This window comes from Zootoca vivipara, chromosome 3 (assembly GCF_965207765.1).
Source record: "Zootoca vivipara chromosome 3, rZooViv2.hap1.1, whole genome shotgun sequence".
Taxonomy (NCBI): Eukaryota; Metazoa; Chordata; class Lepidosauria; order Squamata; family Lacertidae; genus Zootoca; species Zootoca vivipara.
Window position 1 is genome coordinate 22,649,205 of NC_142586.1, and position 15,812 is coordinate 22,665,016.

The 15,812-nt window shown below is 40.9% G+C and overlaps 1 protein-coding gene across 2 annotated transcripts in view; it reads left to right on the forward strand.

The window, feature by feature from the left end:
* Positions 1-3,335: 3,335 nt before the first annotated feature.
* Positions 3,336-15,812, forward strand: part of TDRP (testis development related protein) — a 28,367-nt gene continuing 15,890 nt past the window's right edge. The window contains exons 1-2 of one of the 2 annotated variants that reach the window (XM_035109939.3): positions 3,336-3,707; positions 4,146-4,358. In XM_035109939.3, the coding sequence (XP_034965830.2) occupies positions 4,251-4,358 (108 nt within the window). In that variant the 5' untranslated portion in view covers positions 3,336-3,707; positions 4,146-4,250. The remainder of the gene's footprint in view (positions 3,708-4,145; positions 4,359-15,812) is intronic. The other variant, XM_035109937.3, reaches the window with a different exon arrangement.

Below are 15,812 nucleotides of genomic sequence, written 5' to 3' on the forward strand. Positions count from 1 at the left end.
AGTCTCTAGCCTAGTGGCAGACCATACATTTTGCATGTAGTGTAGAAGATTGCAAGTTGAATGGAAGGGCTTCAAAAGACTCCTGTCTGAAACTCTGAGGAGCTGCTGCCAAGTTAGCATAGACAGTGCTGAGCTAAATGGACCAGTGGAGTGATATAATATAAGAAAGCTTCCTATGATCATACCCCAAAATATTATTACAGGGCAACCCCCAGGGCTGGCCTGCCCACAAGGCACACTGAAGCAGCCACGTTGTGTGGCAGAATCCAATAGGGAGGTAGAAAAAAAGAAAATTAACTAACTACCGTATTTTTCCATGTATAACAGGCCCCCATGTATAAAACGCCTCCTATTTTTTGGGACTCCAAATAAAGAAATCCTCCATATGCACTATCCATGTATAAGATGACACACACACCCCCATTTTAAACTCGAAAAAATTGGGGGGAAATATAGTCTAACACACGAAAAATACAGTCAATAAAATAAATAAAACAAACTTTCAGAGGAGTAACCTTATTAGTCTGTTTTAGCTTAGCAAAAATAGCAAAGTCTTATAACTTAGTTGCAGCATAAGCCTTTGTGCACTAGAGCAGAGGTCACTTGATATGTATAGTGTGTTTTATACACACACACACACACACAGAGAGAGAGAGAGAGAGAGAGAGAGATAGAGAGAGATACACAAAGTTATACATTGTAAAGAGTTGGCCAAATAGCCATGAAATGCAAGATGTGCAGTCTGTGACAGTTTGATGTAAGATTAAGTGTATCCCGGATTTTTAAGAAATGACTTTTCCTAACAGCAATAACAAATAATAATGTAATGTTCCTAACTTTGTCATGCTGTTTGAACACCTGCTACAAAAGAGGGGGAAAAAAATAACTATCTCAATTAAGACCTAAGTAAAGTTGATCAAACATACTAATAAATTGTATTTCAGCAATTTCTAGTTCAGAGAGTTAAGAGCTGGAGTTATAAAAGTAATTACAATGGCTTAAATCTGGCTGAAATGGTTGGAAAAAATATCCTTTTTTGTTTCATAAAATCACCTGAATGTGGGGTATAGGTTTTTAAAATTAGTAAAGCAGTTGAAACCTTTTTTTTTTTTTGCATTTGGAGTAAACCAGTGACTATGCACAGGATTTTTTAAATGGAGAAATTACACAATCTGTAGAAAAGATAATTAGAAGTCGGTTACTGTATGACCCAGTTATCTTCATATTAACCTAAAGTGTACTATCATAGAAACAGGAATTAATTTCAGTATTATAACAGTTGCACAGCCTTGTAATGTTAGGTACATAAAAAAAACCCACCATCACTAGGTGAACGGAGCAACAAACTTTATAATGTTGCAGTAGCTGAACAATTTATAAGCTACACACAGTTACAGCAGGGCACCTTCCCCCAAGTGGTCAACATACATTAATTACTGAACAGAGAAACCACATTCATCAAATATATTACTTATCTTTTTAATTTGTTGTGACGCTTACTAAGTGGGTAAGATATTTCTGTATTTGCTGGAAATTAGTTGGATTCAGGGCTGATAATGAGCTTAAATACAAGCTACTTTTTTACCCTGTATGTTTTTTATGTTTATATATATAAAAAATTAGCAAATGGAAAATGGATCACCATGGGAGCTGTCCTAGCTTGTACGGGAACTCATGGGATGGATAAACAGTGACGGACCAGACAAAACACCTTCAATGCCCCTTTGGTCCATGGGGGGGGGTAACAACTTTGGGAGGAGCTGCGTTTTAGTTTCTTGCAGAACAAATAACCCCAAGCAGCCTTGTGGCAGACCTTGTAGGCTGGCTCTTTGATTCATGAGCAGAGTCTACAAAAACGCAGCCTGGCTCCTGCCACACCAAGCGTGCGACGCCCTTTTCACATGCCACTGGACATCTTGTCTGTGTGCAATGTGCAGGGCCAGATTTAGGTTTGATGAGGCCCTAAGCTACTGAAGGTAATGGGGCCCTTTATATGTCCACCTGTCCTTTGTCAGCAACAAATTGTCGCTGTTTTTTGTGTTGAATATATGCTACATGGTAATTTATGGACCTAATAGGTATCTAAAGCCATATGCCACTGTTGCTGTATGTATAGGTTTTATTTTATTTGTTTTTTTCTCTTATATTTTGGAAATGTACATCCAGGCTTCCCCCCCCCTCTTATTTTTTGGGGGGATCCCAAGAAAGTGGGGTCCTAAGCTTTAGCTTGTTTAGCTTATACATAAATCCAGCACTGTTTATGAGCAGTCTACAAAAACGCACCCTGACTCCTGCCACACCAAGTGTGTGACGCCCTTTTCACATGCCACGGGACTTCTTGTCCGTGTGCACATGTGTGTGTGTGTGTGTGTGTTATGTGCGCACGCCCCCTCCTTTTCTCTTCGCGTAAACAGACTTGTGTCAAACCAAGTGATGTGTCCCTGCTCACTCACAAGTTCGAGACACGCATCGAGCTCCTCTGGAGGAGCTGGGTGGAGGGGAGGGGGCGGCGTTGTGTGAACCTGTAGGTGGGATATATGCACAATGTTGTTGGGGGGGGGAGAGTAGAGAAAGAAAGAGTGTAATTGGGAGGTGCTGCTGAATGAGCTAAGTGAGCCCTGTGCTCCTGGTTGTGTGAGTCAGAAGGGGAGTGATGCTCGTGGCAGAGATACTGGTACTGGACTGTGTGTGCATAGGAGGCAACTCCTAGGGACTGAGGGGGGATAATAAAATATTTGAGGGGGCTGGGTCCCACCCGGGGCTGGGTCCCACCCCCACCCCCACCCCCACCCCCACCCCCATTTTTTGATAGGCATTGCATTGTGTATGTGCCCTGTCATGTGATCGATTAGGTAAGGCGGGGCTGACCTGCCCTGCCCCCCCCAATATTTCATTCAAGTTGGAACCCCGTGTATGAGGGGAGAAGGGGTGTGTGCCGGAGTGTCAACTTGAGTGAAATATTGGGGGGGGGGGAGGTAACCGCCACCTTACATACTGGATCACAATTAGGCGGCAATCAACTTTGAGGAGGTCAAAAGAAACCTCGGGCCCTAGGAGTTGGCACCTATGCCTCTGTGTGTGGGGTGGGGGGAGGGGAAGAAGATGCGTCGACTTAAATATATATATTTAAACACACCGGCGCCCCGCATTTGTTGACAGACGAAGAGGAGGAGGACGAGGACGAGGACCAGCTCCGGTTTGCAGGCAGGCTTCACCTCCTTCCACCAGGCCCAGCGGTTGCCATGGCGACGAAGCAAGCCTGCTCGAACGCCCTCCCTCGCTCCCTCCCTCCCTCGCCCGCCACCCCAACGGCTCTCGCTCCCCTCGCGCCGCCCAGTCAGCCGCAGACATGACAGCGGCCGCTCGGAGGTTCCGTGCTGCTGCTGCTGCAGCTGCGGTACTGGTGGCGGCTGGGACGGCCGCGAAGGAAGGTCACAGGTGAGGCGAGCGGGGCGGGGAAGAGAGGTGGCAAGGCAGCCCCGGCCAGGCCTTCTCCTCCTTCCTTCCTTCTTTCCCTCCCATCCTCTCCCCTCAACTCTCAAACAGCGGCGCCCTCTCAGGCTGAGGAGCTCCTACTACCGCCTCTCTTCCCCACCGGAGAGGAGGAAGGGGAGGCGTGGCCGTGGGGTTAGGACTCAGCGCCCCACACTCGGTGCCTCCTCCAAACCCCTCATTCCGGCATCGGGGCTCCTTCCGGACCTCGCCACGTAAAACGCGTTTTGTTTCGGGCTCTTTGGTTCCCCCCCCCCCCTGAGCACGTACAGAGTGCATCCCAATCCCCACCCCCACCCCCTGCCCGCATCACAGCCACATTGGAGAGGTTGCTGCACTTCTTGCTTGAGGGGATCAAACTTGGGCCCCCAGTATTTTTAAGGCAGGGGAAGTCTAATGGTGTGGGTGTTTTTTTAGTGGGGTGCAGTGCCTGCACAGGGAAGGGGTTGTGTTCCCCCACTTTCTCGCACCTTGTAAGCCCGTTTGTTGCACCTGCCCATGTCTATCTCGCATTGGGATCCTCTTTCCTGGGCCATGTGTCTCTGTGAAAGCTCATTTTCTCTCAAGAAGGGCTTGTTGAGCTGAAGAGCAAAGTCATCTCCTTTAAAAAAAATTAGAAAAATAACCCTCTTTCTTTTCCTCTACTCTCTCAGGAATAAATAAGACCAGAGTCGCCTGTCTGCTACACCTCTTCCTCTTCCTCCTCCCCTCCCCTCCCCCTCCCCACATCCCTCTCTTCTCCTCCCCACCCTCTAATAATGTGGAAACTCAACAAGAGCGGCAAAGTTCTCCTGGATGATTCTCCGGAGGAAGAAGAGAGCCAGTCCCCACCTCCAGCGACACCAGCAGCTACCTTCTCAGCACAGGTAAAAGGCACCAGACTGCCGACTCTGTGCATCTTCGTATTTTTAGTACCTTTGCAGCCCTGGCGTCTGTCACCTTTCCTTCAGTTTTGTAGGACAGTCTATTATCTCTCCTCCTTCTGCCACCCCTTTTTACCCATGCCAGAATCTTGGCATTTTTATCTCTGATCTGGCATTATGAGTAATCACTTTCCATTCCCCTTGGATGCCTTAATAATGAGTCTTGTGGCCAGGAGGAACTGGTATGAACCACTGCTGTTTTGTACATACCCTCTGGGAAGCTGGTGTCAGTCTCTCCCTAAAACTTCATGCTCAGCAGTGTTAGGACTCCAGTGGCTTCATACTTCAGGCCACTCTCTTTCGTCTCTGTCTTCATCCTTAGGCATAGTCAGCGAAGGCACAAGCTCAGTTAAACATAGCAAAAAAGAGTAGTGCATTCTGGTCTGCTGAAAATTCTCATGATTCTGTTGAAAATCCTTATGATTATAACTAAAGCAAAGAGGCTTAAGATTTGAGATGGAATCTCCTTGCATTTTAACAGTTGTTTATGTTTGAAATATGTAAGTAGTTTTGTCTCAAGTTTCCTTTACGTTTAAAGTATCTTTTACCTTTTTGTAAAAATGCAAGTTCCGTATCAGCACTATAGTCTACTGAAAGCATTTATTGTTACAGTTTACCTTTTAAACAGAAGGGTGTGAAAGAGGAGGGAAATAAATTAAGAAATATGTAGAATTAAGAAATATTTATCCGACTCTGAATCCAACCATTTAGGTCTCAGTTCCAGCACTTCACATTTTGACCTGCTTTAAAAAGAAAAATCCTTGTAAAATACTCATACCGGTAATCAGGAAACAGGATAAAGACAAGTGAACAACTTGGAGACTGAATTGGTGGCCTGCACATTCTCACCCCAATTCAGATAAGAAGAGCCATCATGTGTAGACTTCTACTACATATCACTTGTTAGATCAGGAACTGTGGGTGCAAATAGGATATGAATCTAAATGCACATCCAAATTTAGATATTCTCTATCCAACTTCCACAATGTTTTACTTTTCCTCATATCTACAACTCCACCCACATTCTACATAGGACTAGAGGTGCGTCAGAATGCTTATTTGCTGCTGAGCAAATTCCCTTTACTAGGACTGCAGTCCTATGCACATTTACTTAGGAATTAGACTCACTGAACTCTGTGAGACTTATTTCTGAATAAACATGCAGAGGATCAACCTGCAGATAAACTGCAAAGAGAACTGCTGTCCTGGCTCTACAAGCCTGAGATGCCACAGAAGTTGTGAAATCAAGTACGCAAGGCATCCTAATGCACAGTTAGTTCACTAACAGCTAGTACTCGCTCTTTGTAATTCCAAGCTTCTTGTCTTAGACAGTTGTGACCACAATAATAATGTCCTGAATGTATGTTGTATGTAATTGTTCATGAAGAATATGATTTGGATTTGTTGATAAAAAGGTAATAAAGCAGCTTGCCTGTTTTGCTGGCTAATCCACAACTTGGTTACAGTAAAGTGCTTGGATTTAGGTTGATCAGAAGTTTATCTTAAATTGGGCTGTGTTGCAGTGTGGAGGAGGTAGAAATGGGAGAGTGCATGTTGCTCCCCTTCTCCTTGGATTCAGAGATGGGCAGAGTTGGGTGGGATTGGATTCTATTACAGTTGTACTTTCAAAATTGTTTGCTTTGGTCTGCTTCGGCATTTTTGTTAAAAAAGTTTTCCATTACTAGGTTCTATAATAAGTACATTTTTGAATAGCAGATTAATGTTCAAAACATTCAGTAACTAAGCCAGTAATAAGTGCTATAATAATGCCAATAACACGGAGAGCTGTCTGCTTGGCTTCCAAAGACCAACAGAGAGCTACTACTGTGAACGGTAACAAGGACTCAACCTGCCAACCTTAACCTCCTCATTGGATAGTAGGTACAAAAAAATGCAGCTTGAGACTCATTTGCTTCTGGAATCAATGGTTAACTGACTACTAGAAATGGCTGACTACTAATCCCAGCCAAAATATGTGGACCTTTCCCCTCTACTCAATCAGGAGATTTCTTCCTACCGTAATAGCAAACTAGCAACTAGTGAGACTCAGCTTTTTCATTTTTTGATGTGTAGCAGTCTTACTCCTCCAGCCCATGACATGGTTGCCATCTTCTATCACATGACATATCCTGATGCCAAACCTGACCAAATGTGTACAAACTTTGGACAAAGTTTACAGGTCACCCTAAAGCCTGTGTGAGACAAAGGAATGTCATGAAACCTACTGTGCATCGTAGCTCCAGAGGTCATCCTCTTTGCTAGTTGTGCATTAGTGAGCTATTTCTGAAAAAAATGGGAAAATGAAACTTTACCCAGTATCAATAACTTCTGTTTTATCAACTGATATTATGCTCTGCTTCCCCTCATAGGTGCTTGATGTGAAATCATACATGTTGCCAAATAATTTGAGGAAACATATTTCACAAACCTATCTAATATCTGGGATCTTGGGGTAGCAAGAAGGTTTTTAATGGTCTCCTCTACATCATGGCTGCACAGTTTTTCTTTTATGTATTCAGAATCTGCTTTACTCCATGATTTTCACCTGAAGCCATTGCCAAATCTTCTGTTACATAGAATCACAATCACTGGGGGATTTTGCCATATCATTTTAATATAACATCAACAATGAATGTCGTAGAAAAGCATTCTGATGGGGTAAAAGCAACTATTTACCGTGCCAAAATGGACACGTGAGGACTAAGGGTCAAACTAGTCAAGTTCCTGTCTCCTTAAATATGGTTAAAAAGCAGCTGAGAGTGTGTGTTGCAGGGGGGAAAGTGTAGTTAAAAGGCAGAGTTGATAAATTGGTATGGATTGTATTTTGGATTTGCAGTAGATCTCCTAATGCATCATTTTGGAGAGTATAAGCTGTTTTGATTGGTATAATAAAATAAAAAATGAAGGGTATACTCCTGCTGGCCCTGGATGCACAAAAGATCTTATGGAGACACCCCATAGAAGCTAATATAGCCTTCCTGGATCATTGCCAGTGCTGTTTCATATAGCATTGTAGCCACATTGTACTCCCCAAGTGAAGGTTTTTATCGCTTCTTCTGGGGCATTTTGAACTTCTTTGCTGTCCAGGCTACTCCTGGAAAAATGGGAACAGAGCCATATCTGGAGCCATGAAGAACATGATACTGGATATTCCCAAGGGAGGTGCATGATACCTTGTCCTGGAGTGTAGGAACTGGATGCTATATTGCATGCCCCAGTATTATGCTAGCTACTGGCTTCTATGGGGAAGCTCAGCACACTCTTCTGTGCATTCAGGGCCACAGGACTGCACCCTTCTTCTTTTCAGCTATTCACTTAATCAAAACAGTTAATGTTACAGACACAGCAATAAGAGAGCCAGCAGGATTGCAGCCCTTATTATTATGTTTGGTCCGAAATAAAACATCCCAGCTCCTTCATATTCAATCATATTAATGGAGTTCCTGTATAGTGTGTGTGTGTGTGTGTGTGTGTGTCTTCTAAAGCTGCTTATATATTACAGAGTGGGAGGCTGTGATTGTCCCTGCTAGTGTACTGCAGCCTGTGAAAGTTGTCAGTGATGTATCAAACTCTAATACTTGCATTGACAGGGTGTGTTTTTTAATTTAGTTAATATAATAAGTATTGAAAGTAGACTTTAATTTTGAACTTTGAGAATGAGCTGCCAGCTTGATTGTCCTACCCTGAAATTAAAGAAAGTGAAAAAGATAGAAAAAGAGTGAACTTTATTGATGTTTCCCTTTGACCTGTTTTCCTTTGATCTTGTATTATGTTGTACTTAAGCAGCAGAAGTGCAGAGACATGTTTCATATTAATTGCAGCTTATGGCTGCTCAGTGAATGTTTCATAAGTTGGCCATGCAATTTTATCTGTATATTAATTAATGACTTTAAAAGTCTTTTTTATACAATTTTGACAATTTATTTTAACTGAAGGAACTTCAAGAGGGTCCCTGAGGATATAGGAGGAGATCAGTAGCTTCTAGATGTACTTTAGAAAGATACATCAAATGAGAATAATGAAGTCAGATTTTTATACAGTATGCAACAAAGGAATATAGAGTAACTTGTTTGAACTGGGAAAGTAACATTTTGGGCAAAATCCAAATGAAATTACCAGTAAATAAATTCTCTTGAAATCAGAGAAACCCAAATGTGAACTACTGGTACATGCATTGGTAAAGGTAAAGGGGCCCCTGACCATCAGGTCCAGTCGTGTCCGACTCTGGGGTTGTGGCGCTCATCTCACTCTATAGGCCGAGGGAGCCAACGTTTGTCCGCAGACAGCTTCCGGGTCATGTGGCCAGCATGACAAACCTGCTTCTGGCGAACCCTATCTCAAGGCTGAATTCTGTCACTGTCATGTTTATCATAATCCTGAGGCTATGCCTTCTTAGTGTCCAAAATTCTAACTCTTAAGTGCATATCCCAAATTCTCCATCAGAATTAGCTATCCAAATACAATTCTTGACTTGATCTTTTTGCTTCATTTAATTCCTGTCAATCAGGCTTGTAATCTGAGAGTTGTTTTAATCTCTCAGACCTACACTTTTTTGTAAGCCCTCCCCTTTCTCCTGTCCCTATCAGTAAGTTTCTCATTTTTGCTGACCTTGTTGTTTCGTGAGCTGAAAGAATGAGATATTGTGCCCAAGATCAAATATTTCTGAGCACTGTGCTCTAGTAGTGGCCCATTGCTAAGATCTTAGGGAAGCCTGCATCTGGGAAGGAGATGCTTTATTAAGATGGATTAATTACTATCCCTTCCTCTTAACCACCCTTTTGTGAGTGGTAAAACTGTTTGTAAGAAATTTGTGGTCTAAGGCAGAGGCTTGTCCCTTAATATAGGCAATAAAAGATACTGTGGTCACATTTATTGACCAATGTGGCCACAGATCCCTTTTCAAGCTAGGGATGGTTGCTCAAAGATGGCTTTTGTTTTAAATACTTCCAGGCTGGGCAAAGCTTTCCTTGGAGACAGGAGCTCCAAAGTGTCATAAGCAAAAAATGGGAACTGATGCTGTATTCTTTCAGGAAATATACTTTATTCCTATGGCATGGCATAATATAAGGGTTTGAATTGCCTTACTCTTTTTCTTACAGATTCATAGTGTGACACTATATACTGGTATTACTTCAGCAAATACATTTGCTAGTACTGGGCCTGGGGTATCCAAAAGGAAGAATCAATGGTGGGAAAGGAGTATTTGAGTCTTCATTTGCCTGCATTTTTTCCCATGCAACTCCTACCACACAGGCTTTCTCTCTCTCTTAGAACTGGGGGGCAGGCGGGGGGGGGCAGTCCACTGGAGGGATTGCGGGTGAGAATTGTCAGGCGGAAACATGTTAAGTAATACTCTTCTGTCCACTGATTCTCCCCCTGCTAATAGGAATGCCCCTCCCCACTCCACTGTGCATAAGCATTATGAGACAGACATGGAGTTGTGAATTTTCTAAACCAAATTAAAAAAAATTAAAATGCTTAACCAGGTTTCCATTTATGATTATCCATTCTTTATTTTTACAACCAATAAATTTGTGCAAGAGAGAAAAGGTGCAGGAGAGAAACATACTGGAAAGGATATCAGTTATATCTTGATTAATGGTGTGCTTTTGAATTTTAACATCCAGACCTTGTTGTATGAGGGTCCACAGTTTGTTTTTCAGTGCAGACCCAACTATTAAAGTGAATGATCAAACAAGACTGGTTTATTATTTAACTACAAAAGAAGCAGAGGGAAAGTAGATCTAGAGTGTAATCTGTATACAAAAGAGATCTGTGTGCTTGTTGAATTAATCCCTCGAGCACCTTAGGGTTTGCAGAATACTCAAGAAAAGAGCATTTGCACATTCCTCTGGAAGCACGCTGAATGTGCTGGCACTATATTGCCAGAAGTGGAAGGTTGTTGCCAAGGCGTTAAATCAGGATTTCTTTACTGCATAGAAAGCAGCCATTAGTTACCTGTTCATTAACAAAAGAATGCTAAAATGTTCAGTACTGTAGTAAAAACACTGTTCAAAATAAAAGTAAGAGGCAATTTCAAGCTCTTGTCATAACCAAAACATACTAGCATAAGGGAAACTAAATCTTAGATACACAGATAAAAAACTAATATCTTCATAATATTTGGGGAAAGAAATACAACCTGTTAATAGATATGTGTTAACATTAGGGCACTAGCTAAAAATAGGCCATTGAAAACATAGCTGCAAAGCCCGAATGTTCCCCATCACATCCATTGGTGTGTGGGAGCTTTGTTGCATACCTGGGCCTTCCCTGTCTGCAATAATTTATAATGGAGGAATATACCATTTCTGTGGAAACACTGATCTGCTTCTTATGTTGGAAAGATTAGAATGGCTTCTGAGCAAGAGGCCCAAAAGTGCATCTGAGAATGCATGAATCTCTTGAATTGATGTAATTTGCAGAAAGTTCCTACAGGAAACATTCCATATTTAGCTGTGCTTGAAATTTCCTCACAGCCATTACATTTGCTACAGATTCATTACCCTGGTTTTCCTTCAAGGAAAGTAATATAGATTACTATTGCTCATAGGGAAGAACTCTGGGAACTTGGCTTGAATGCTGTGGACAGGATTGCTAATCGGTGGTAAGACTGTTCCCTAAACATAATGCCCCTGCCATTTTATTGTTGTCATATTCTGTGGCTTACCTCAGACTGAGATAAAGAATGCCACATATTGAATTGTTATTACTACTTCCTGCAGCGCTTTGTTTTTATTGGAAATATGCATTCAGTCTTAGAAGCAGGCACAGCCTGTTGAGCAGGCTTGATCCAGGCAACTAAATTTATGAGAGCTACATGGATTTTACTTGAGGAAATATACCCATTAGTGTGAAAAGGCAATCTGCAAAATATGGTGCTCAAAATAGTTACCCGTCCCCCGCCCTGAGGTAATTTATAACTACTTCTGTTGTAATTCTTAGAAAATATGTTACTATGCTTTACTTCTCAGCTAGGAACAAGAGAGAGAGAGAGAGAGAGAGAGAGAGAGAGAGAGAGAGAGAGAGAGAGAGAGAGAGAGAGAGAGAGGTCCTCCACCTTTTCCTTTCCTGGTAATTTTGCACTCAAAATCCCCAAGCTCCTCTTTCTGTCATCAATGGGAAAGATGCCCATGACCCCATGGAAAAGCCAGTAGCTTTGAGAGGGTTTTTGTTGTTTGCAGAAAAATAGTATTTGGGAGAAAGGGTTTAGGCAGCTTTTCTTCCCATAAAGGAGCAGTATAGGAAACAATATAGGGATGCTTAAATATATTCTCCTAAGCGCTGTGGTCTAAACCACTGAGCTTTGGGTTTGCCGATCAGAAGGTCGGTGGTTCGAATCCCCGCCGCGGGGTGAGTTCCCGTTGCTCAGTCCCAGCTCCTGCTAACCTAGCAGTTTGAAAGCACACCAAAAAGTGCAAATAGATTAAAAGGTACAGCTCTGGCAGGAAGGTAAACGGCGTTTCTGTGTGCTGCTCTGGTGTTGGTTTTCCGCTGCACCAGAAACGGCTTAGTCATGCTGGCCACATGACCCAGAAAAACTGTCTGTGGAGCAGACAAATGCCGGCTCCCTCGGCCTGTAAAACAAGATGAGCGCCGCAACCCCTGAGTCGTTTGCGACTGGACTTAACTGTCAAGGGTCCCTTTACCTTTACCAGTTTAAGCAATTAAAACATGCAATTCTCTATAGCTGCTTTACATTAAAAACAAAAACTGCCAGAAGACATGTCTCCTATACAGCATTTAGTTTTTTAACTGTGTTTATTTATCTGTGTTTATCCCAAAGTGAGGCTATAGAAAGGCACTGTAGATCAGAAGTATCCCTGAGATGTTTCTGCAAGCTTGGGAGGGTTTATCTGGATCAGTGGTAACAATTTGCTTTGTTTATTTTTTCTTAGGCATAATGTTGCTCTTCAGTAGTTCAACTGGGTGTGTACGGTGACTTTTTTTTTGTTAAATAGCAGTCCTTCCAATGTTATTCAGAACATGAAGTTTACTGAGTGACTTTCAGCCTGTCATTTTCTCTCAGCCTAACCTGCCTCCCAGGATTGTTGTGAGCATGAGGTAGGAAAGGGAGATATTATTAAGCTCTGTAGTGAGTATATGTTTAGCAGTACGAGGTAAGCATGAGTGAAGGTTAGCACCTGAGATACCATCTACAACAACTGTAATTGGAGATGAAAAGTTTGATTTAGGAAATTTCCAAATTGCAAAAGAAAATGGATTGTTATCAGATCTGAACTGGATAAAAACATATGAGCAAGCTGCAGAAATGTTAGAGAAATCTACCCTTTTCAGTTTTTACAAATAGCCTCTTATTTAGATAAGATCAGGAAAAATGACCAGCTAGATAGAGAAAATACTTACATTGAAACTCTATTATAAAAATCTATCAAATGCTCATAAAAATATTGTTGGAGAACATTACAAAACATTTAACAGAAAAACCAATACAGTGAAGTGGAAAGCATTTTCTATTTTATGTACTATAACTGTCACTATATCTAAAGGCTGTCCAGCTTGTTTTGAAGGTTCATTTGGCTGCTCATATTTAGCTAATCAGCAAAATATCAAGGTATATTTTTATAGTGATATGAAGATACCAGTAGTTTTAAAAGGACTTGAAGTGCATTTCATGTTGTGCCAAGCCAGGAATAGAATGGAAAAGTTAGTTTTACAGTGCTGTACAATTTTGAGCCTCTGGCTACATTTTCTATGAATTACACACTTTTGTACCTGCATTAATTATAATAATGGGTTTAGCCAGAAAGGTGTGATGTTTCATCTTTGATACTGGATATGGTAGCATAAAGTTCATATACAAGGGAGTGTCTGCATTTTGTTTAAATCAGAATACTGCTCACTATTCCAAAGCTTGGTTCGTTAGTCTATAGATGTAGGGAGAAAGTGGTAGCTGATTGCAGCCCATTTATTACACATGTATTTAAACATGGATGAGATAATGAACAAGGAACAAATGGTACTACTTAAATGCCTACCAAAGGAGGCTGTGATCTGAAGCATATATATTTGGAAGCAACTTCCATCAATTATAATGCACTTCAAAACAGAAATGGTTAGAACTGGAATGCTAGTGTGTAATATATAGTGGTGCTTTAATTTAGCAGGTTAGGACTCCCCTAGGTGATTCAGAAAAGCTATGGCAGCATCTATTGCTTGCATACAAACTGTACTGACAGCAGACCTTTGTAAAACTGCTACCTGGGCATAGATCCACATATTTAGAAAACATTTTTCTTTGGCTCCTGTTCATATGCCAAATTTGGATAACAATTTTACAGTCGCCGTTTGCCTTGTACTCCTCAGTCACCATCTGGAGAGTATGCTGCTGTTTGATCCTCCATCTGCGCAACTATTAAGAGGTTGTCAATGAAAGGGAAAAATTGTTACTGATAACTGCTCTTTTAATGAGAGATACTCTGTATACCATTTCAGAACCTTCTAAGTTAAAGGTTGCTCAGTTTAAGACTGAGTTGAGATATGAAAGAACTGAGATACAGTGTAAGCACCCAACTCTTCCCTATATTTATTTGCTCTTACACATGTTTGAAGGTTCTAATGGATATTCTGAATTGGCTGTGGTTTCAATCTGCAGAAGAGTTGTTATGTTAGAAATTGTGATGACTATAAAGTCATTTTTGAAGACCAAGCATCATGTGGTAAGCACAATTGCTGCATAAACATCCAGAACTACTTATGGCTACTAGTCTTTACTTCACTGACCCTTCCCCATATTTCTTAGTGACCCACCCATTTAAAGTGATACATCCTGGCTGTCTGGATTATTGAATCTTAAGGGGAACTTCTGCTGGGGAATCTTTTTAGCATGTTAAGTGAAGGGGAATACTCCTTCATCACTTAACTATGGGACACTGGTGAACACAGATTTCGCTGGAAACTGGTTCCCCAGATGCTAGTGAGAAAGCTTTTGAGTTCCCCATAACTCTTTTTAAGTTGAATATTAAGCAAAACAGCAATAGTGGGGGGAGACGAGAACAGCTGGACGTGATGTAAATGATCCCAAGTCTGCAGTCTGTAACAGTCTTAGGACAAAGTGCAGGAAATGCTACAGAGACATAATAAGACCTAGGGGCAAAACAGATTTCAGGTTGCACCAAGGACAATTTTGATGAAGAAGCAACAATGGCTGTTCCACTATCTGTATGTGTAAAGACCAGCAGTTAGTTGGATCTAGTTCCAGCACCCAACTAGTTTTTGTGTGTATTGGAGAACACCGAAAATAGTTGACCAAAGCTACTACTTAAATATGGAATTTAGCTTTTGAGCGTTTAATGGCCTCTAACCATTAGATAGCACTACCCAATTTGGCTTGTAATGATTCTTTAGAAGGTACACTACCTAAAATTATTATCCAGCTCTACTGCTGCTTCAGAGAATCTCTGTATGCAGAAAAGGTGCCCAGCAAAGTGAAGTGTATGTTTAATTTAAATAGAAGAACAGGAGTTTCTAAGGAAGAAAGTAAACTATGGACATTTAATCTATGTATTTATAGAAATATCTGTGGTTCTAATTAGTGCTTAATCATCATAAAAGTTTCATGAACTCTCTGAAACTGAAAATTGATTAGAGTTTATAATTTTTATTTTTATTTTAACAATAAAGATCCATTTCTTCATAATGAAGTTACATCCTCTGTTTCACAACTTGCAACAAAGGTATAAGCTTAATATTGAGATATGAATTCATACTTGTTTCACACAGTAGTTCCTTTTCCTGGATATTTTACAGTGCACCAACTTTTTCTGGGTAGGCTGACAAACAACATTCCTTTATTACGTATTCATTGACTCCACTTAATTGTTTTGGTATTAGAGTCACAGGCATTTTGGTCTTTGGTATTTCATATGTTCATCACATGGTTTAACATTTGAAGAAAATATGAATAAATAAAGAATCCTAATAGGAGTTCATAAAAATAGTTGCAGCACTGATTTATTTTGCCCTTTGAATCTTAATTTTAATGCTTTGATGTTTAACCTTTGTGCTGAAAGAGCTAAGATTACTGTGACTAAAACTACATATGGATATGTAGTTAACAGGCTGATCTTAAACTTCGTATCCCAACTTCCAGCAGATTCGCATTTAGGAGGAAACACAACAGTAGCTATGATTTTACAAAACATTCTATTATGGCAGTAATAGATAAATATTTTGTTGGCACGGCAAGTCGACCTGCAAGATTGCAGGTACAAATATTTCAAGTCCATGTGTCAGTATAATTAAATAATACACAGTGAAAGGTCAAATTAAGTGTGTGCAAGTAAAAATTTGACATTTTCTAACTTTCAGAGATTAATCTTACAGTATATTTATTATTATTATTTTAAGTATAATTTTTCTTCTTTTCAAAATTAG